General features: G+C 41.7%; 1 protein-coding gene across 50 annotated transcripts in view; it reads right to left on the reverse strand.

Annotated features, from left to right (window-relative positions):
- Positions 1–23,263, reverse strand: part of KTN1 (kinectin 1) — a 121,867-nt gene that overhangs the window by 69,711 nt on the left and 28,893 nt on the right. For 44 of the 50 annotated variants that reach the window (XR_011380695.1, XM_070053606.1, XM_070053620.1 and 41 more), the window contains exons 2-6: positions 19,106–19,655; positions 13,384–13,521; positions 10,638–10,808; positions 9,223–9,353; positions 1,268–1,384 (exon numbers count right to left, since the gene is read on the reverse strand). Coding sequence is in view for 49 of the 50 variants with exons in the window: in XM_070053606.1 (XP_069909707.1) it covers positions 1,268–1,384; positions 9,223–9,353; positions 10,638–10,808; positions 13,384–13,521; positions 19,106–19,625 (1,077 nt within the window). In the remaining variant the exon portion in view is untranslated. The remainder of the gene's footprint in view (positions 1–1,267; positions 1,385–9,222; positions 9,354–10,637; positions 10,809–13,383; positions 13,522–19,105; positions 19,656–23,263) is intronic. The other 6 variants (XM_070053628.1, XM_070053617.1, XM_070053635.1 and 3 more) reach the window with 1 other exon arrangement.

Genomic DNA, 23,263 nt, shown 5'->3' on the forward strand with positions numbered 1-23,263 from the left:
GGAAACGGAGGACCTCTCCCTCTCTCTCTCTGCCTCTCTTCTCTCTCTGTGTAACTCTGACTTTCAAATAAAAATAAATCTTAAAACAAAAAAAGAAGTATACACATCCAAAATATAGAATTCAGTGAGTTACCTTAAAAAAATCAATTCATCTATTCTTGTTCTTGGTAGTTTGTTTATTTTCGTTTACTCACAAGGCAGAATGACAGAAAGAGTACGCAACAGAGAGCTGAGAGGGATCTTCCATCTACAGGTTCACTCCCCAGACACCTACAAGAGCCAGGGCTAGAAGAGGATGAAGCCAGGAGTCTGGAACTCCATCCAGGTCCCCTGTATGGGTGGCATTTGAGCCATCTTCTGAGACCTCCCAAGAAGCACTGGCAGGAAGCTGGATTAGAGCAGAATAGCGAGGACTCAAACAGGCACTACGATGTGGGATACAAGCATCCCAAGCAGTGGCTTACCCCTCCATGCCATAGGCCCACCTCATGTTCACCTATTCCTAATTTTTTTCATTGCAGGCAAAAAATAATAGTCACATAAAGCTGTACTAAGGTTTCTAATTGTAAGAGACACCTATTTTTATTAACAGCTTTGATTTTAATCTAACCAGGAATTTCCATTGAGTTTTATTTAACTTTGAAATCACACAAATGATTTACCTTCAAATAAGGCCATGCTCTTGGTGATATTACTTAGCTAAGTGAATGATTCATAAGTAAACCTCCTTTACTCTACTACACTTAATCTCTGAAGGAGAAAGAGCACTTCAAGAGGAGTGTGATCACGTTTTCTATAGTTCTCAGACCACATGATATTAAAAAGTTCTTTTAAAAAAAGAAAACAAAGTAAGACAATCTCTTGGACTAAAACTGCTCAGGTTAAAAGTAATAAAGAGCCATCACAAGAATCTCTGTACTGAGGTAACTATGTAAAAGCTTAACATTGATCCTATAACATAGACTTAACCACGATCACACCACAGAGAATAGAGCGAGGTCAGATCCAATTAAACTCCCATGCACCTGAATAGAATGCATCTGCTATTCTGAAACTAGCATATCTATAAGTACCATTATTTGAAATTCATAATTCAACTCTAGCACATAGTAACATGGAAGAATGCGACACACCCCTTCCCTCCCAAATTTCTACAAGTACTTTTGTTGGCTATAAACTTATCGTGTAAGTGACTGAATCAGGGACGGTGGACAATTTCTGGACTGCTTCGCAGCCCCTGCTTCAGCAGGTGTCTGGAGGTCCTCACCTGTGCTAGCTGCTTACACCGATCCTTTGAGGCAGCAGCATCCTCCTTCACAGCTGCCAGCAACTTGTCCTTTTCCTGGAGCTGATGCACAAGTGCGGTCAATTCTCCTTTACTGGACTGCAGTTTAAGAACAAATGCATAATTAGTGAACAAGAGCTAAAGAAATGAAAATTATCAAAATGAAGTACCAATTTTAGTTGTGGGCAAATAAAATGACTGAAATACTGATCAGTGAACTATAATTCAGAAATCATTGTAACATTATATATTCTGTTTAAAAAAATATATTATAAAATTATCAGTAAGATATTTATCAAACAAGAAATAAATTTTAAAAAAGAATTACAAAACCTGAAGTTTTAAACCCAGAGTCAAGATAGTGATTTCACCCCTTTTCATAGAAGGACACCAAAAGACACAATATGAAACAAATGCAAACTATCATCAATGAAACAGTCATCTATTACCTCAAAGCGTAATTTCAGGAAAGGGTGCAAAAGTAGTGAAAATTGAACTCACGTACTCAACAACCCTGTCAGAATACGCCCAAGGTGACAGAAGTACCACACTGGTGCAGCGTCCTCTGAAGTTAACAGGTAAGGTAAAACCAACCAGCTTTCATTTGATATGAAGAACAAATACAAAGACGGAAAGCAGAAACGTTCTTGGAAGGAGGTCCCAAACAGAAGAAAGGAAGAAAACAACACAAAAAAACACAAACTCCTAAAAAGAACAGCCAGCTAGTGAGACAGAGTAGAAGGTGACACTGTAGTAAGTCCCTGAGCATTTTACTTGGGAAAAAGCAAAATGGCCAAAGAATTCAATTGCACACCCTGCCCAAAAGGAGAACACCCACCAGCCTTAGCCCTTCACCAGTATCACCTTCCTGCACACAGATGATCCAGAGGGAGCACCGCTCATCGAAGAGAAATATTAGTCAAAGAGAAAGAAAACAAGGTTCATACAGGACACCAAAAATAGAAAAAGGTGCCAGCACTACGGCGCAGCAGGTTAAGCCAACACCTGCAATGCCAGCATTCCAGGCCAGACCACCAGGTTCAGTCCTGGCTGCTCCACTACACGTGAGAGAAAACAGCAAATGACGGCCAAGGATATGGGCCCTTACCACACACAGAGGAGACCCAGATGGGAGTTCCAAGCTCTTGACTTCACCCTGGCCCAGCCCTGGCTGCTGCAGCCATTTAAGGAGTGAACTAGCAATGGAAGATCTCTTTTTCTCTGTCTTTCCCTCTCTGTCACCCTGCCCTTCAAATAAATAAATCTTTTTAAAAGGAAAATAAAGAGGTCAGCACTGTGGCATAGTGGGCTAAGCTTCTGCCTGCGGTGCAGGCATCCCATATGGGCACTGGTTTCAGTCCCAGTTGCTCAACTTCCCATCTAGCTCTCTGCTATGGCCTAGGAAAGCAGAAGATGGCCCAAGTGCTTGGGCCCCATGTGGGAGACCCGGAAGCTCCTGGCTCCTGGCTTTGGATCAGCTCAGCTCTGGCTTTTACAGCTATCTGGGGAGTAAACTAGGGGATGGAAGACCTTTAAAAAAAAAAAAAAGATTTATTTATTTATTTCAAAGAGTTAGAGGCAGAGGCAAAGGCAGAGGCAGAGGCAGAGAATGAGAGGGAGGGACAGAGAGAGAGGTCTTTCATCCGCTGGTTCACTCCCCAAATGGCCGCAATGGCTGGAGCTGGGCCAATCCAAAGCCAGGAGTCAGGAGATTCCTCCAGGTCTCCCATGTGGGTGTAGGGGCCCAAGCACTTGGGCCATCTTCTACTGCTTTCCCAGGCCATAGCAGAGAGCTGGATAGGAAGTGGTGCAGCCAGGTCTCGAACCGGCACCCATATGGGGTGCCAACATCCCAGGCAGCAGCTTTATCTGCTAAGCCACAGCACCAGCCCTGGATGGAAGACCTTTCTCTCTGTCTCTCCCTGACTGTAACTCTACCTCGAGGAGAGGGGAGGGGAGGGGAGAGAAAGGGAGGGGAGGGGAAGGGAGGAAAACACAAATGTACAAAAGCCACAAGAAAAAGATAGCCAAAGAGCAACCACAAAGTACGATTAAAAACATCAACATGATTTTTAAAAATCTAATATACAAATACAGTTTTCACCTCTACAAAAATAAAAGAACAGAGTTTATAAGAGAGAGCTCAGAGAAAATAACATAAAATAAGCTATCAAAAATAGAAGTGGAGAAAGCAACAGAGGATGGCCCACGTGCTTAGGCCCCTGCACCCACATGAGAGACTCAGGTAAAGCTCCGGCTCCTGGCTTTGGCCTGGCCCAGCCCTCTGGCCACCATGATCATTTGAGGGATGAACCAGCAGATGGAAGATCTCTCTGTTTTTCCCTCTTTCTCGCTACAACTCTTTCAAATAAATAAATCTAAAGAAAAAAATCAAAGTGGAATAAAATTAATAGTCTCAGAAATAAAATCTAAGCTGAAGCAGGAAACAGAAAAGGACACGGTCCTAAAAGCACAGTACTGGCCAGAGAGTTGCAGGATGCAAACAAATAAAAAAAAAGTAAAAACGATTTTCTCTGTTTAGGTACTGTTCTGTTTTTACAAAGACTGAGAAATAGAAGTTAAGAAGAGACACGTTAGCTCTCTTATCACTGACCTGATACTCATGATTTCTGTTATTTCAAGAACATAACACAGAACCCACCAGTAATAAAAAGTTGACTTTTAATCTAATCACTGAAAAGACATGCTACATCTAAGGGAAAATTAATAGAGGAATCAATGTCAAGACATATTTTAGTAAATTTACTGCTGTACTTCTAACTCAGTCTCTTGAAGTATGCAGTCAAGCAGAGAGCAGAAATGGCCAATAAAAAATAAACACTTGATTAATCACTCAAAGTTTCATTGTGAGAGTATAATCTGGTAAAAATGCAGGAAAAGATTACAAAATTCAGGCTGGCTTCAGACCTCTAGCCAGCAATATGAATGTACACAAAGTGAACAACAAATTCAAGAAAATTCTTCAAGGAAAGAGGGTGAAACACAGGAATAGTATACCTCACCAAACTGTCATTCAAGTATAAAAACAACAAGGAAGCATCTTTACTTGCCCAACTTGGACAAAATAGTGTCCATGATCCCTTCTTGAAAAAATTCCAGAAAAAAAACAACCTGAGTCAATCAACAGAATAAAGAAGCTATAACAAAAGAAATGGTGTTGAGATTTGAACCCACCATGAAACGGAAGACTGAAACAAACATGTGAATTGTAGTCAAGGGACAGGTATTAAGTATCACAATTATCTAGCAAACTGAAATGCCATAATTAATAAAAGTGAAAGGAAAGGAGAACAAAAAAAAAAATCAGCAGTGCAGCAAAATAATAGTTTATCCTGTTTATACAGCATAATTTAAAGGGTAAATGATCTAATTGAGAGAAGTATATTTAAAGGTCAATCCTAAAAATAATAAATAAAATCAGTCATTCTCTCACTGGTAAATGCATTATCAGTTAACAGTTTCCAGCAATTACTATAAGTACAAGCAGTTACTCTAGGTACTCTAAGTACCTAACATGTATGCATATATTTCATTTAACTCTCACAGATGTATTATCATTCCCATTTCAGAGAAGAACAAACTGATACAGTGAAGTTCAGTAATTTATTTAGAGCCATAAAGCTTAAAGTGCTGGACCCTGGATTAGAATGCAGGAAATCTGAGTTCGGAGCCTGGGATACACTCTGCACTAAAACGCATGGGCATGTGCACACACAACGCAGCACCTCCTCTCCATCTGTGCAGCCCTCCAGCTTTCACTCTACTCTACCCTTCCTACCTAAAGCTCACTTATGGTGGATACTCACTGTCACCTTTCCCATTCATTTGTCATTTATTTATAGTCTAATTCTGAAATGAAACCACAGCTGCTGTCACTAAGGACACGAACCCAGTTTTTCATTCTTCTCCACCCTGACCTCTCTGCCCACCCCTCGTCGCCCTGTACTCTCTATCTTCCTAGGCGTCTGTGATTCCACCACCTCGTGGTGTTTCGCTCCTCTTCAGTGCCCTCTTGCTGAGCTTATCGCCCTCTGGCTGCCGGTGCTGTGAGGATTCATTCTCGAGCTGCCTTCCCACTCTGCACATGTTGCTTCATCGGACACACATCCACCAAGCACGCAGTGGTGATGGTGCACTGCTTTCCTCACGCACTCCCCCCGCAGCCTTTCTTCAGTTCGAGAAGTAGATGCTCCAGGGTGAAATGATTATATCCACAAAAATGGCACAGGGGAGGCCTAAAACACCTTTCAGCATCCCCTACTCTCTATAAATGTTCACAACATCTTTATCACACATGCTCTCTGGTTACTCAGGAGAGGGAACAGTCACCCTAGACTCTTTGTTAGCCACTATATGTAACTGGTCAGTAAGTCCTCTAACTCTCTCTGCTCTCTGCCACTGCCCCTGTACTGACCCTCCTTCTGCCTCTGAATGGCCTTTAGTTAGGTATGAGAATCCACTGACATCTGGGACTTTGAAATCTATTAAAAGGTCTGAACAAGACTCAATTTCTACGGCAGGAAGAGGGTGAAATTATATTCCACTAGGCTTTCTAAGATACAGGAGACCAGGCCGGCGCTGCAGCTTACTAGGCTAATCCTCCGCCTTGCGGCACCGGCACACCGGCTTCTAGTCCCGGTCGGGGCGCCGGATTCTGTCCTGGTTGCCCCTCTTCCAGGCCAGCTCTCTGCTGTGGCCAGGGAAGTGCAGTGGAGGATGGCCCAAGTGCTTGGGCCCTGCACCCCATGGGAGACCAGGAGAAGCACCTGGCTCCTGCCACCGGATCAGCGCGGTGCGCCGCGCTGCAGCGCGCCGGCTGCGGCAGCCATTGGAGGGTGAACCAATGGCAAAAGGAAGACCTTTCTCTCTGTCTCTCTCTCACTGTCCACTCTGCCTGTCAAAAAAAATAAAAAAATAAAAAATAAAAAAAAAGATACAGGAGACCTACAAGGTCAGAGTTCCTTCAGTAGAGCACAGAATCACCCCGTGAGAAATCAAGAACAAGACTTTCACCCAAAGCCAAACATCTCCAAGGAAAGGGGGAAATGTGAGCAGTTTCAAAACACTTGCTCTGTTTCAAATCCTGCCTTTTCACAGGCCTGACCTACTCCCTAGACCTGCTAAAATAAACAGTAGTCCCATTTACCACTCAGCCTCAAGAATTCAAAGCTGCCTCAAACAATAAAATGACTACTGCTGCCCACTAAGCCACCAGCAATATCCTTAGTCAGCACACACTTAAAAAATAATTTTGGGGCCAGCGCTGTGGCATAGTGGGTAAAGCCACAGCCTGCAGTGTCGGCATCCCATATGGGCACTGGTTTGAGTCCCGGCTGCTCCACTTCTGATCCAGCTCTCTGCTATGGCCTGGGAAAGCAGAAGATGGCTCAAGTCCTTGGACCGTTGCTCCCTGCACTCGCGTGGGAGACCCGGAAGAAGCTTCTGGCTCCTGGCTTCAGATCAGCGCAGCTCTGGCCATTGCAGCCAACTGGGGAGTGAACCATCAGATGGAAGACCAGAGTCTGTCTGTCTGTCTCTCTCTCTGCCTCTCCTTCTCCCTTCTCTGCGTGTAACTCTTTCAAATAAATAAATGAATCTTTAAAAAAACCAACTTTTTTAATTTTAAAAAAGAATGTTTTATTTATTTACTTATTTGGCTTAAAGATTTTACTTATTTGCAAGGCAGAGTTAAAGAGAGAGAGGGAGAGAGGATCTTCCATCCACTGGTTCACTCCCCAAATGGTTGCAACAGCCAGGGCTGGGCCACGCCAAAGCCAGGAGCTTCATCTGGGTCTCCCATGTGGGTGCAGGGGCCCAAGGACTTGGGCCATCTTCCTCTGCTTTTCCAAGCACATTAGCATGGAACTGGATTGCAGTGGAAGCAGCACCAATGTGGGATGCCAGCATTGCAGCCACAACGCCAGCCAACAGCTAGGCAGAGGTTTCTTCCTGCTGGGAGCTTTTCCCAATTTCCAAAAAAAAAAGCCAACAATTTTTTTTAGGTATGTACTCATCCAATTAAAATAAAATGAACCAAAGGAAAATTCTTCATTCAAGAAAAGTTCTCTGCAACAGAACAATCGAACAGTGTATTCAAAGTCATTTAGAGTTTATCACTTTATATTCTGATTACCCCCAAATACCTTGTTTACTCTAAGCTACCACTGGCAGGTACCACATGGAGATGATCTAACAAGCACAGACCTTACAAAACGTCACAATTTCTAAAATGCACTGTTAACAGACACTTGGAAGTCAGGGCAGACTTACAATGCTATGATAAAAACTCCAGTTATGAGACAGAACATCAGGAAAAACAATTTAGACTATGAACTCAAGTCTGCCTTATACCAGAAGATGGTATTAATGCAGAGACCTAAAGGAGGCATTAGGCATGGACAGAAATGGGGCAGGGCAGGAGACAGAAGGAAAGCAGTCTAGTATGCTAGAGGAACTGGAGAAGACTGCGTATGGGTGCAACATAACAAGGGAATCCAATGAGACCAGATGAGGTTTAAGAGAGACACACATATAGGACTCTTAAAGAGCTTGGAAGACTGTGTCTTAAGTAGAGAGAGAAAGGCACTGAAAGATTTTTAAAGCAGTGCATAACAAAATAAAATCACTTCAGAGTTATATGGAAAAATGGCTGAGATAGCTAAAATGAAAAGCAGAAACATGAATTGAGACTACATCAGGAAATCAGGTGAGAAGTAACAGATTGGACTACAGAACAAAAGGGGGTCTGTGCTGTGTCATAGCAGGTAAAGTCGCCATCTGTAGTGTCAGCATCCCATATGGGCACTGGTTTGAGTCCCGGCTGCTCCACTTCCAATCTAGCTCTCTGCTATGGCGTGGAAAGGTAGTAGAAGATGGCCCAAGTCCTTGGGCCCCTGCACTCAGGTGGAAGACCCAGGGGAATCTCCTGGCTCCTGGCTTCAGACCATCGTGACTCCCGACCATTGTGGCCAACTGGGGAGTGAACCTGCAGATGGAAGACCTCTCTCTCTCTCTCTCTCCCTCTCCTTCTCTCTCTGTGTAACTCTTTCAAATAAATAAATAAATCTTTAAAAACAAAAAGAGAAAAAGAACACTTAAGCTTTTAAAGCAGGTAAGTGGTTACAGGGTGGAATGGGGCATAAATAAGTGTTAACTACATTTTCAGAGTAAATGCTGAAGTGAAATTTAAAGATTTTCTTCTGTCCTTGAAGACTATGATGTTTTCTGAAGATGAGGTCCTGTGTGTTGTGGACAGTTAAGTCAATCATCTAATCTTAGACACTAGATACCACGTCATCTTATCTTACATAAGTAATGCTTGAAAACTTAATACCTTTCCCAGTATTTAGAGTGTAAGTGGCATTAGAAGTGAGCCCGGCGCATAAGAATACAAAAGTTAACTCCACAGGATTTTTGAGATTTTACAATTTTTTTATCAGCCATAGTAGTGATTCTGCCATACAAAAATTACTTATTTTAGAAGGGTAATATTAGACACACACACACATCAAGCAACAATAGTCCCTAGGCTCTTTGAATATGCTATCCTCAGTTACAAAAACATTCTACATACATTATCCAGAAATCATCTGATCTAGAGTTCAGTACTTCAGTCAGAGCAACGCAGGGTACACCTTGTCCAAATGGCAAAGGGCTTTAAAGCCACAGAAATCTCAGTTTAAAGCAACTGGCCACTGTCAAGCATCAGATGACTCAAAAGTTGCATGATTAAACTATGCAAGTACCCTGATTAGTATCGGTATATGAAATAATTTCTGAAGTCCTACAGAACTTCTAGATGTGATTCCATGTTTTGAGGTATTAGGGATGAGAGTAGATAATGATCATTCTGGCAGAAGTGCTGTATGGTGTACTTCTAATTACTGCTCACAAATATCATCAACAAATATGCTTACCTTCTTTAAAGCATCTTGTATCACACCAGACTTCTCCTTTAGCAGGTTCACAACACACAGGGCCTCATCTTCAGAAAACATCATAGTCTTCAAGGACAGAAGAAAATCTTTAAATTTCACTTCAGCATTTTCTTAATTAAGAAAAAAAACAGGGAGTTGACATTTTAAAAGACGTAAGCAATAACCTCAGCAAAGGTAAGCACCTAGAATTTCTGGCCCAGAAAGTCAATAACCAAAAGAAAACAGATTTATACTTCTTGTCAAATAATAAATGTTCCAATCAAGAGCAAGGGGAAGGTGTTTACCATCCATAATACAGAATAATCACATTAACTGAAAGCTTTCTCAAACTCAAAAGTACTAAAATGCCAGTATGCCTTCACTTTAAAAATCAGTTAAGCATCTAATATATGCTAGTTATGTGCACGAAATATGTTTATGATATTTCCATTCAATTTAAATAATCCTCAGAGATATAAGCCAAATTCCATAGATGAAAAAATAAACTCTAAGATAATGATAATACACAACAAAATCCTTGGGGTGGGCACTGTGGTGCAGCAGGCTAAACTTCTACTTGAGCAGCCACTTCTGATATCAGAGCGTCTTCCAATCCAGCTCCCTGTGATGCAATCCTGGGAAGCAACAGGTGACAGCTCAAGGGGCTGAGTCCCTGCCACCCACGTGGGTGGAGTACTGGGCTCCTTGCTTCAGCATGGCCCAGCCCTGGCTGCTGCAGTCATGTAGGAAGTGAACCAGCAGATGGAAGGCATCTCTCTCTCTGGCCATATGAGAGGAATGAATGGAAGGTCTGTCTGTATCTATCTCTGGCCATATGGGGAGTGAACTAGCAGATAGAAGCTATGTCTGTCTGTCTCTGCCTATCAAATCAATAAATGAACAACAAAAATCTATGCATCACAAAGTTCCTGGACTCACCCACCCCAATTCTCACAGGGCCGGCCCTCAGACACCAACTTCCATATAAAGAATCTCTACCCGTTAAACCAAAACCCTTCACCTACATTCCAAGTTTTTAAAGCCTGCTGTGTGCATTTGTGGAAACAGGCAGTATATAGGAACTCTATGTTTCCACATAATTTTGCTCTGACCTGAAAACAGCTCTGAAAAATAATAATAATTAAAAAAAAAAGGTAATTGTCAATGACCCTGAAATCTGATAGAAGACAGGTAGGGAAAAGATCCCCAGATAGCAAAATATCTGTGGGACCCTTGTGCCAGTCAAATGCCAGCGTCCAGGTCTGCAAAATCAAGGTTGGACTAGCAGATGACCATGGAGACTTTCACTACACAGATTCTATCAGTGTTTGCAATGCACTGCTTGAAAGGGAAGATGTATTTGTCACTCTCAGAACTCAAAAGTGTGTTTTTATATCTTAACATTCTGCAATTACCTTTGTCAGTTTCAGTCTTCAGTTTTTTAGCCCCAGATTTCTGGATCCCTTCTACTTGGTCAGGTTTAATCAGATCAATAACCTCTCTCTTATCCATCACAGGATTTGAGTTAGCATTATCCATCAAAGGAATATAAGTAGTTGCGTGAATAAGGGGTTCATCTACCAAGACTGCAATTTAAGTTCAACAAAATCATAATAAGAATTTTTAAAAACAAACTAAACATGCAAGCACACTTAAATTTAATGAAAAATGCATTTATTTTCAAAGCTCCAATATTAGCTGTTTAAATTCCTACTTCATCATTTAACAAGTCAAAACCACATTTCTAATTGAGCACCATCAGCTCACTACTTTATAGTAAACAATGTAAAAATTTAAATAATCTAAAAATGTGTAGCATATCTCCTTTAACAGTATTTAAAATCCAAACTTTCCTTTTCATTTGTTTTGTTTTAATATAAAAATCAATTCACATTAATCAGTGCTCAAAGAAAACTACTAAGTTTTATTTATGTTGGTACTTTGCTCAATTCTTCTTGCAATTAATTTTAATTAACTTCCTTTCACTTATTAAATACAAAAATCATAGTCATTGTTCCTTGCAAGTATCTTCTAATTTCTAACAATTATGCTGCTAATTCCCATGGCACATCTTACTACATTTCCCAAAACTTCCAGAATAACATTAAAATAGAGAAGGAAGCCTCCATATTTTATTCCTAAAGACCTCCAAAATTGATGTCTCTTGGTTAGAGATTCAAATTTCCAGACCCAGATGGAAATTTCTACATCCTATCTTTTCAAAAAGAGCTTTTTTGCAGATACAATTCTCTTATATAAAATTAAATATGTGAAACTGGTTTGTGGCACATTGGGTTAAGCCACTGCTTGCAATGCAGGCATCTCATATTCAAGCCAGGTTGAAGCCCTGGCTGCTTCTGATCTAGTTTCCTACAAGTGCACCTGGGAAAGGAGTGAAAAGTGGCCCAAGTACTTGGGCCCTGCTACCCATGTGAGAGATCAGGATGAGGGAGTTCTGGGTCCCTGACTTCTACCCAGGCTGTTTCAGCTATTTGGGGAGTGAATTAATGGATAGACGATCTCTCTTCTCTTCTCTGTTACTCTGCCTTTCAAATAAATAAATTTTTTAAAATTTAAATATTAGGGGCAGGCATTCAGCACAACAGCTAAGATGTCCCTTGGGACCCTCCCACCCCATACTGGCAGAGTGCCTGGTTCTGTGTCCCACCTCCACTTCCTGTGACAGCTTCCCGCTAATGCACACTCTGGAAGCAGCAGGTAGCAACTCAAATAGTTGGGTTCCTGCCACTCAGGTAGGAGCCCTACATTGAGTTCCCAACTCCAGGCTTCAGTCTGGCCCAGCCCTGGCTGTTGGAGGCATTTAGGGAGTAAACCAGTGGATGAGAGATCTCTGTTTCTGTTTTTAAATTAATTTTTAAATGTTAAATATTAACAATTTTATTAAATATATTCGGTAATGTCTCTCATATACTTAATGTTTTATAACTCATAATTTTAATTCAAGTAATAAAATTTCATTTTTTTCCTTTCCAATTTTACTGTTTTCTAGCATTGGTTGATACTATAGCCCAATATTATCTAGAAATTACTTGTTGTTTAATCTACACAAATTTCAAAGACAAGCTCTTTTGGAAAATTCCTAACAAAAAAAACTGCTCTGTCTATATGCTTACTATATATGCTTACTATATACCCAGGCACATCTTGTTTAGGAAATAGCAGAGAATGGAGAGTAATCTAGCTAATGTCCGTAAGCATAACCTCTGGTATTTAAAGGTACAAATATTTAGGAATTTTTTTCTATATACTTTGTATGCTATTTACTTTTTTAAAAAAATATTTATATATTTACTTGAAAGGCAGAGTTACAGAGAGAAAGAGAGACAGAGACAGAGAGAGAGAGAGAGAGAGAAAGCGAGCGAGCGCACACTTTCATCTACTGGTTCATTTCCCAAGAGTCTGCAGCAGTCAGAGCTGGACCAGGCCAAAGTCAGGAGCTTGGAACTCCATCCAAGTCTCCTACATGAGCAGCAGGGGCCCAAGTACTTAGGCCATCTTCTGCTGCTTTCCCAGGCACATTACCAGAGAGCTGGACTGGGAAATGGAGTAGTCAGGACTCAAACCAGCACACAAATGGGATGCCAGCATTGCAGTCAGCAGCTTAATGTGTTGTGCAATGCCAGCCCCACATTATGATTTCTTCCAAACCTGAGCCCTTCTTAACTTTCAAATAACTTTTTTCATCACAAATTTATACTCTGCCCTTCTGTTAAGGCATGACAAAACCACGATGCTAAAGAGAATGTTAGACCTGTACTAGAATTAGTTGCTACAGTACACATTAAACTACTGACGCAGGGTGGCCTAGCAGTGAAGACACCCATGCCTAAGTTTGATTCCAGGTTCCTCCAAATGCAGACCCTGAGACACAGGAGGCGATGGTTCACGCAGTTGAGTCCCAGAGCTCGGATGGTACTGAACTCCAAGCTCTTGGTTGTAGCCTGGCCAAGCCCTGGATATTGCAGGCACTGAGGGAGTATACCAGCAGACAGAGGATCTCTCTCAATGTTCTCTTTGTGCTTCTCAAATAAATAAATAAGTACTACCAGCAATTTCAGAGCATATGAGGTCTCCACAGTCCCTGTCCTCGTGTACTCTTCTAGAATTAGCATTTATAAAATACTTATCTACACATTTCACCATTTTCTGTCTTCTGCTTCTTTGATGACACTTTCTTCTTTGCCGTTCCACTTTCTTGTTTAGTCTCTGGATGGGAAGGTAATACTTCTTGCTTTTTTGAGGATGCCATGAGAGTTTCCACCTTTTTATCCTGGTCATCTTTATTAAACATAAGTGAAAAACAATCATCATAGCAAACTATGAACACAACAGAAAACGCACAATTATCAGTAAGTCTCAAGTGCTGTAACACTACAATTTTAAAGTCTGATTTTTAACTCTCACCAATAACTTATCATTCTAGTTTGCTTACTCTACCACACCAAAACACTTTCAGGTTCTTGCCTCTTCATTTAGAACTCATTCCAAAGCCACTTCCAGCCCAATTTGGCTTATAAGCCTCCCACATCTTACATCCTAGGAAATAAAAATTCCTTCCATCCTGTTATCTCTAGCTTCCAACACCCTTGTCTGTACTGCCTTTTCTATAGATCACTTCTCAACTACTGCAACCTGATTTTTACCTCTTCCAGTAAACAAAAGGATGAACTCAGGTCCCTCATGTCCCAAATGTCATACCCTACAAATAAATCCCATCAATCCTTGCCTGACTACACATTAACATTCATACGGTTCACTATTCACACTGTTGAGTCACTATCTCTTTCTAAAAAAGTCTTTCCTCTTCATTATGTTACGTGAAATAAGCCAGCAACTAAAGAGCACATAACGGGGGCCAGCGCAGTGGCAGGTAAAGCTGCTACCTGCAGTGTCAGCATCCCATAGGGGTGCCGATTCGAGTCCTGACTGCTCCACTTACGATCCAGCTCTCTGCTATAGCCTGGGAAAGCAGAAGATGGCCCAAGTCCTTGAGCCCCTGCACCTGCGTGGGAGACCCTGAAGAAGCTCCTGGCTCCCTGCTTCAGATCGGCTCAGCTCCGGCCGTCGCGGCCAATCGGGGAGTGAACCAGCGGATGGAAGACCCCTCTCTCTTTGCCTCTCCTTCTCCTTCAAATAAATAAATAAATCTTAAAATAAATTTTTAAAAAAGAGCACATAATGTGATTTTATCTGAAGCTCCTACAGGATGGGAGTCCTAAAACCAGAAATAAAATGGTGATTGACAGGGGCTGGAGAAGGAGGAATGTGAAACTAGTGTTATTAATGAGTATAAAGTTTCAGTTAGGGAAGATGAACATAAGTTCTAGAGATAGCAGGTGGTGGTAACTACACAAGTATGTGAATGAACAGGACCTTTAAAAATGGTTAAAATGAGAGCCAGCCTTGAGGTGTAGAGTGTAAAGCCGCTACCTACACATCAGCATCCCATGTGGGCTCTGGTTCATGTCCCAGCTGCTCCATTTATGATCCAGCTCCTTAAAATTGGCCTGGGAAAAGCAGCAGAACATGACCCAAATGCCTGGGCCCCTGCCACCCACATGGGAGACTTGGAAGAAGCTCCTGGCTCCTAGCTTCAGGGCGGCCCAGCCCTGGCCATTGTGGCCATCTGGGGAGTGAATCAGCAGATAGAAGATCCTCTCTCCCTCTCTCTCTCCCTCTGTCTCTCCCCCTATCCCCTGAAACAGTTAGAGAGGGAGACACACAAATAAATACATAAGCAGGTATTTGGTGCCATGGTTAAGATACCTAATGATAAACCCACATACCCATAAAATAATGCCTGGGTTCAAGTTTGGCCTTGACTCCCTATTTCAATTTCTTGTTCATGCACAGCCTAGAAGGCAGTTGGTGTGGCTCAAGCAGTTGAGGCCCTGCAGCCAATGTGGGAGACCTAGGTTGAGTTCCCAGATCCAGGCTTCAGCTTGGCACAGACCCAGCTGTTGTGGTCATTTCGGGAGTAAACAAGTAGATGACAAATCTCTGTCCTCTTTGCCTTTCAATTAAATATTATTTAATGGTTAAAAAGGTAAGGCCCCATGTTCTATGTATCTTACCACAATAAAAATAAACAAAATACAAAATTCTTTATCACCTCCCATGAGAATCCTTTTTTTTGTTTTAAGATTTATTTATTTGAGAGGAAGAATTACAGAGAGGAAGGGAGGGAGGGAGGGAGGAGGAGATCTTCTATACACTGCTTCACTCCCCAAATGGCCGCAATGGCCAGGGCTGAGCCAGGCAAAAGCCAGAAGCTTTATTCAGGTCTTCCACATGGTGGAGAGGCCCAAGTACTTGGGCCATCCTCTGCTGCTTTCCTAGGCACATTAGCAGGGCGCTGGATCCAAAGCGGAGCTGCCGGCGCATGAACCCATGTAGGATGCCTGCATTATAGGTGGAGGCTTTACCAGCTATGCCATTCTGGTCCCAAGTCTCCCTTGTGAACTGCTTCCACTGAACTCTTCAGATAACAGTATTCTTCAGAGTCATCTTCAAGTTAGGTATTTCCCTTGGATGACCTTATGAACACTGAATGACTTCAACTACCTTCATGCTATGGCTCCTGAATATACACCGTAGCCTTAGGCTCTGCACTGACATTCCCTACTGCACTCTGTTGCTCTCCATGCAGACGGCCAAACAGGCATCTGGAAGACAAACTGCAAGTGTTGGAACCAAACACATTTAACCTCTAATAGTCTCTATCTTAGGGCTTATAACAACCAAGGATTTGCCAAGCTTTTTCTGTAAAAGGGCAGAGTGTGAAAATGTTAGGTTTTACAGGCCACACAGCCTCTGTCACAACTAGTCAAGTCACCACTCCAGTGTAAAAGCTGGGCATGTCTGGATGAACATGAATGACTTAGCTACATTCAACAAACGTTACGGGAGCAGACATCTTGCCACCCAGTTAAGACACCAGTTAGGATGCCCTCGCTCCACATCAAAGTGCCCATCTTCAATTCCCAGCTCTTGATTCCAGCTTGTAGCTAATGAGGACCTTGGGGGCAGTGGTGACAGCTCAAGTAGCTGGGTTCCTGCCATCCCCCTGGAGATCTGAAATGAGTTCCCAGCTCCCAGTTTCACCTCCCACTCTCCAGATGTTGTAGGCATCTGAGGAGTCAATCAGATGAGAACGCTTTCTGTTTGGCTCTGTCTCTGCCTCTTAAATTTTAAAAATTAAAAAAAAAAAACTTACAGATACTAAGGTTTGACTCATAATTCCCACATTTCTCAAAATATTATTCTTTCGATTTTTTAACCAGCCATTTAAAATGTAAAAACTATTCTCAGTTCTTGGGTCGTAAAAATTAGGAGGCAGGCCAGACTTGACTCACAGGTTACAATTTGCTGACCTTGACTTTAGAACTTGGGAGATCAGCACTGATCCTGTCTTTTCCTTCATCTGCCATAGCCCTGCATAAAGAGGTCAGTCTTGTCATTTGTATGTCTATTTTGTATTTTTATTATTACCATGTTAGTTTTATATCTTAACTTTGGAAAAACTATAATGACCTATTAACTGGCTGACCTATATCCCATGAAAATTGTCTTCACAAGGTTTTCTGACAACGAAATCTAAGATGTAAATGTAATCACATAATTAATCTGCTTGAAAATCTAAACAGTGGCTGCAACTTACAAAGTCCCAGCTACTTAACACTGTATACAAAAATCTTCATTATCTAGCACCGCGATCTTTTCAGTGTTGTTCCCTACCACTCTCATTTTAAACAGCTCAATGATAATACTGTATCTCTGCCTTCACACATGCTGTTCCGTCACTGTGGAGTAAGACTCCCCTATTCGCTTGGTGAAGAGATTCAGTCATAAAGACCCAATTTATATGTTGTCCTCCTAAGAAATAGCTGCTTTGGCTTCTGTGTTTCTCCTATGCTGTGTACATCTATATAAATCACATTGTAGTAATGGCTTACATGTCCTCCTACTCTGCTAAAACATGTGGTACTTACTTTTCTTTCTCTAGTACCATGCCTTGATTACAGTTGGCAAGCAAATACTTAAAATTCAATACAACTGAGGCCGGCGCCGCGGCTCACTAGGCTAATCCTCCGCCTAGCGGCGCCGGCACACCGGGTTCTAGTCCCGGTCGGGGCGCTGGATTCTGTCCCGGTTGCCCCTCTTCCAGGCCAGCTCTCTGCTGTGGCCCGGGAGTGCAGTGGAGGATGGCCCAGGTGCTTGGGCCCTGCACCCCATGGGAGACCAGGAAAAGCACCCGGCTCCTGGCTCCTGCCATCGGATCAGCGCGGTGCGCCGGCCGCAGCGCGCCGGCCGCAGCGGCCATTGGAGGGTGAACCAACCGCAAAGGAAGACCTTTCTCTCTGTCTCTCTCTCTCACTGTCCACTCTGCCTGTCAAAAAAAAAAAAATACCTTTAAGGGCCGGCGCCGTGGCTCAATAGGCTAATCCTCCACCTTGCGGCGCCGGCACACCGGGTTCTAGTCCCGGTTGGGGCGCCGGATTCTGTCCCGGTCGCCCCTCTTCCAGGCCAGCTCTCTGCTGTGGCCAGGGAGTGCAGTGGAGGATGGCCCAGGTGCTTGGGCCCTGCACCCCATGGGAGACCAGGAAAAGCACCTGGCTCCTGGCTCCTGCCAGGATCAGCGCGGTGCGCCGGCTGCAGCGGCGGCCATTGGAGGGTGAACCAACGGCAAAAGGAAGACCTTTCTCTCTGTCTCTCTCTCTCACTGTCCACTCTGCCTGTCAAAAAAAAAAAAAAAAAAAAAAAAAAAAAATTCAATACAACTAATTTTAACACACCACAAGTTCTGTTAACAAACATGTCAATTCCTTTCATACAAGCAAACTATCTGCAGTTCCACACATCACTGCACCATTTCTCAAGCCCTTTCCACTGTATAGTTGTCCCTTGATATCCACAGGGCATTAGCCCCAGGACCCTTCCCCTAGGATACCCAAATCCACAGGTGCTCAAGTCCCTTATATAAAATAGTATAGTATTTGCATAGAACTTAACACACCTAATATAATGTAAATGCCACATAGTTGTTTTACTATATTGCTTAGGAACGAATGACAACCAAATAAATTTTGTATACATTCACTACAACTTTCTTCTTTTTTTGATCTGTGGTTGGATGAATCCAAATATGCAGAACCCATGGACCCAGAGGGATGACTGTCCCCATCCACCAAAAAAAAAAAAAAAAAAAAAAAAAAAAAAAAAATCTAGCTCAAACTTACACAAACTTTAAAATTACTTTTAGGCATTACATGCTCTGAGTGCCTACCTCAGAATTCCTACAATGGTTTAGATAAACCTTGATCATTAGACTAAACATTTTCTATTCTAATGACCTGTTTATGTGTCTATAGCTAGCAAGTGACATTGAAAATGCACCATTCACCTCCTAACCTAATATCTAGCACAATGCCCACCATAAAACAATTATGTGATAAATGTTTGCAAAATGCAGTCAAAGACACTATAATTTATCTTCTCATCTTTAACTCTTATTACATTGATTATAAAGTGTTGTTGAAATAAATGTAGAAATTTCTAACTGCTGATATTTACAGGTCCTTGGTTGTATTGGTAAAACCACCAAAGTTGTATTTTATAATATCCCACTAAGGGTTTTTCCCATATTTATAATATAAAGTTCAGTTTTAAGTGCTGTTTTGTGATCACCATTACAGCAACTAATATTAACAAAAGTAAATCCATCAGTGAAAAATAATCATCCCCGTTTCAGAATCAGTATTTAAGCTCCAGTGTGCATATTTCATGACGTGTCTAAATTGCAAAGACCTAAAGTTATTAGGAGAAACAGAATCATGCAGTAAAGTCAAATAGATTATAATACCGCTTCCATTTTTAGACTTCTTCTGCCCTGGTTTCTTCTTTAAGGCAGGAGCTTCGGAGGGTGGAGTGGGCTGTTTAGTAACTGGGACGGGCTCTACTTTTTTGCCAGGAATCTTCGATCCATCACTTTCTTTGATGACCTGCTCTTCAAGGACAGGTTTTTGTTTCTTTTCCTTCTTTTTTCTTTCCCTAACACTAGAAGTTTCAACCACATTCAACGGAACAGGCACAACTTGCTCATCTTCTACAGCCAAGGCATCAGATAATTTAAAGTCTCGAGGTACGCTCTCAGAATCAGACTCATGGAGGTTTCCATTCTGTATTTCTTTCTTTTTATTTTTTTTCTTTTCTGCCTTCTTTTTATCCGTTTTGGCAGGAATAAGCTTTTGTTCTCTCTTCTGTTTTGCAAGAACTTCATCATACAATGTTTCTTTCATGAAAAGCCAGAAGAAGAGGAAAATTACTGTAATAACGACGGAAGGGATAAGGACGATAAAATATGTTGACTCATAAAACTCCATGGTGCTTTTGTTAATGTGATCCTATAAAACCTAAATGAAGGAGAAACAAAAAAAATTACTTCAGTTTTATAAAAAGTAAGTTTACAAATCATCTGCTCATTTAAAGTAGCATTTCAGACCTAACCTACCTAATCTACAAATTTAAATAGGTTAGTTGTTTAAATCACATACTTGATCACTTTGCCAGCTACAATTCAAATAAACTATGAAAGAAAAATGAGTGGTAATTAGAGTAACTGTAACAAGTCCTTCCATTTTTAAGTTATGTGAAAAGATCCTAATGGGAGGGAAAATAAACTTTATTGTTCATTATTCCTACCAAATATTCACTTCTGGTCTGAGTATTTACTTTTTATCTTTTAACTGCACAATTTTTTTTTTTTTTTTTAAAGGCAGAGTGGACAGAGAGAGACAGAGAGAAAGGTCTTCCTTTGCCGTTGGTTCACCCTCCAATGGCCGCCACTGCCGGCACACCGCGCTAATCCGAAGCCAGGAGCCAGGTGCTTCTCCTGGTCTCCCATGCGGTGCAGGGCACAAGCACTTGGGCCATCCTCCACTGTGCTCCCTGGCCACAGCAGAGAGCTGGCCTGGAAGAGGGGCAACCGGGACAGAATCCGGCACCCCGACCGGGACTAGAACCCGGTGTGCTGGCGCCGCTAGGCAGAGGATTAGCCTAGTGAGCCGCGGCGCCGGCCATAATTGCACAATGTTTATGAATACTACAATATGTGAAAGCAAAGAAGTATTAACTATTACCAACATTTGGATAGTCATCAGAAATCCTTACTCTTAAGGCAAAAAAAAAAAAAAAAGATAGTTCATTTCTTCATTTAGAGATTTAAGACCATACACAAACTGCTGGCATCTTCATTCCAGTGACTAACAGCTTCATGACATGCTGAGATACATCAAGGATATAGAAGAAAAAAATAAATGTTAGGATTTGGCTTTGTAATAAGCCACAAATTAGATGCTTTTCTCAATTCTTTTGAAGGTACAACTTACTAATGAAACAAGTTATATGGCAAAGGCAAGGCTGGTTGGTTATCACCATCCTACCCAAATGGTGGAACAGAGGGAAGAGAGAATAAAGGAAAGAGGGAAAGAAGGAAGGAGTGAGCAAGCAATTTGATCACCGAGATCAGACTTAAAGATAGATGCCTTAACCCTCACCTGATGGTCTCTACTTTTAGATTCTAGACATCAATGTTCCTATGAATATGTATGAGCCAAATGAAAGTGGCTTGTGTTTTGTTGTGGAGAAGATTGAGCTGTGTAAGGTAGATACAAGGAAGCCCCAGAGGGTATGCTTGGGATAAAGAATCAGTCAACTTCTGCACTTTCAATATACAAATAAAATCTAAGGATTTTTTAATTCTTTAAATGATCAGTTTGAAGGGTTTCTGAACAGATAATGACTGGATAAAGAATCCAAATTCCACCTGAACAGAGAAATCACTACTCAAAGGATTACCTTAGACCTTAGAAAACACCTGCTTTTAAGTTGGATAAATCTGCATTTATACATTATCAACTTTACCAGAACCATGTTAACAGAAATCATGAATTTTACAAGACAAAATAAAGCTATTCACACTTGTCTATTAACTGCCAAGACAGATAAGAATCTTCTACTGTTAACACAATCAACTTGAACTTATTAAACTCTGTCTCTCAATTAATTTATATCCCATTAAAAAATGCACAGCATATTTAAGTTACAGCAGCAATTATCTAAGTCTGAAATCAGTCATCAATGGAATTTGAGAACAAAATAGTTTGTTCAACAGGCATATTATTAAACTTTGTGTATGACCTATAATTTAACAGTCCACACTTCCCTAAGCAATTTTTAAAATCTCATTACTCACAAAGACAAGCTGAAGGGGAAAAAGAATCATGTGCTTTAAAAAAAAAAAAAAAAAAACTAAAAGAAAGAAACTCTATATAATACTGTTCTTCCCTGAGGGTTTATGTTAATTAACATGAACTATCCAGGTTTTACACTGATTAGACATATCTATGTGTTTAACTCAGTACTACTGGTCAACCAGGAATGCTTTTAAAGAGAATTACTGGATTTTGTTTCGGATTTATTTTTCTTTACAAAGACTACTCTAACTTGGCTAGGAAGGAAAAGGATAAAACAAGAATAGTTCAAATTTTGGGATCTGGCGCTCTGGTGTGGTAGGTTAAATCTCCGCCTGTGGCACCAGCATCCCACACGGGCTCTGGTTCACATCCCAGCTGCTCCTCATCCAATTCAGCTCTCTGCTTATGGCCTGGGAAGGCAGTAGAAGATGGCCCAAGTGCTTGGGCCACTGTACCCACATGGGAGACCCGGAACTGGCTCTTGGCTCCAGACTGACTCGGCTCCGGCCGCTGCAGCCATTTTGGGAGTGAACCAGAGATATCTCTCTCTCTCTCTGCCTCTCAAATAAATAAATAAATCTTTTAAAAATTAGTTCAAATTTTTGCTTTAGGGAAAAAATAAATAAAATAAAAATACTTGAAAAGTTCATTAAAAGGGGGGGGGGGGGGACTGTAATTTAATCACCTGAATCCAAGCGTCAACACTCACACCTTATTTCCCTTTCTTTAAATCCACAATATCTTATGTAGCTTCTTTTTCTGTTTTTAAACAGACAAGTTGGTCTTTTCTTAAGAAAACTGGTTTAACAGGAAGAAGTCTATGGCAATAAGGTCTATAATTAGTGGCCAAGTATCATTTAATCAGATTGTCATTCTACAACAGAATTCAGTACAGTATTTTATGAGCTCCTCTTGCTAAAATTAAATATTAGGCATTGTATAGTTGCTAACCTTCAAATAATGTGTGCATGCTATGTTCCAGATACATCCTGAGCAAAAGTAAACTATTTTAAGATTGCTCAACAGTAATATAATAAAGCACTAAAAATGAAAGCCAGGACTCTTGGGCTTTTGGTCCAAATTCTGCCTTCACTCAGGGTCTTCTCTAAAATTTAGCACCCAAGAATTTCTTTTTACATGATGTTAGGGTACAAACTATTTACAGGGTTTCAGAAATGTTAACCCAAAAAATTTATACTGGTCTCAAGCTAGTGATGCTCAGAGTGCACGTGGAAGACCCAAAAACACCCTCTGTGCTAGAATCCTCCCCCAAGCTCTGCGCCTCCAGATTTTCAAAGGCTGTTATCCAGATAGGAGCATCCAAGGTTGGCGCTGCAGCTCACTAGGCTCATCTTCTGCCTGCGGCGCTGGCACCCCGGGTTCTAGTCCCGGTTAGGGTGCCGGATTCTGTCCCGGTTGCCCCTCTTCCAGGCCAGCTCTCTGCTGTGGCCCAGGAAGGCAGTGGAGGATGGCCCAAGTGCTTGGGCCCTGCACCCCATGGGAGACCAGGAGAAGCACCTGGCTCCTGGCTTTGGATCAGTGTGGTGCGCTGGCTGCAGCGCGCTGGCTGCAGCGCGCTGGCCGTGGCGGCCATTGGAGGGTGAACTAACGGCAAAAGGAAGACCTTTCTCTCTCTCTCTCCACTGTCCACTCTGCCTGTAAAAAAAAAAAAAAAGCACCAGATAGGAGCACCCAGCCATATGAGAGATACCTCACCATGACTAAGAGGCAGCAGAGCAATCGGAAGAATTAGATCCCTAAAGATT

The sequence above is a fragment of the Oryctolagus cuniculus genome, chromosome 12, assembly GCF_964237555.1.
Source record: "Oryctolagus cuniculus chromosome 12, mOryCun1.1, whole genome shotgun sequence".
NCBI lineage: Eukaryota > Metazoa > Chordata > Mammalia > Lagomorpha > Leporidae > Oryctolagus > Oryctolagus cuniculus.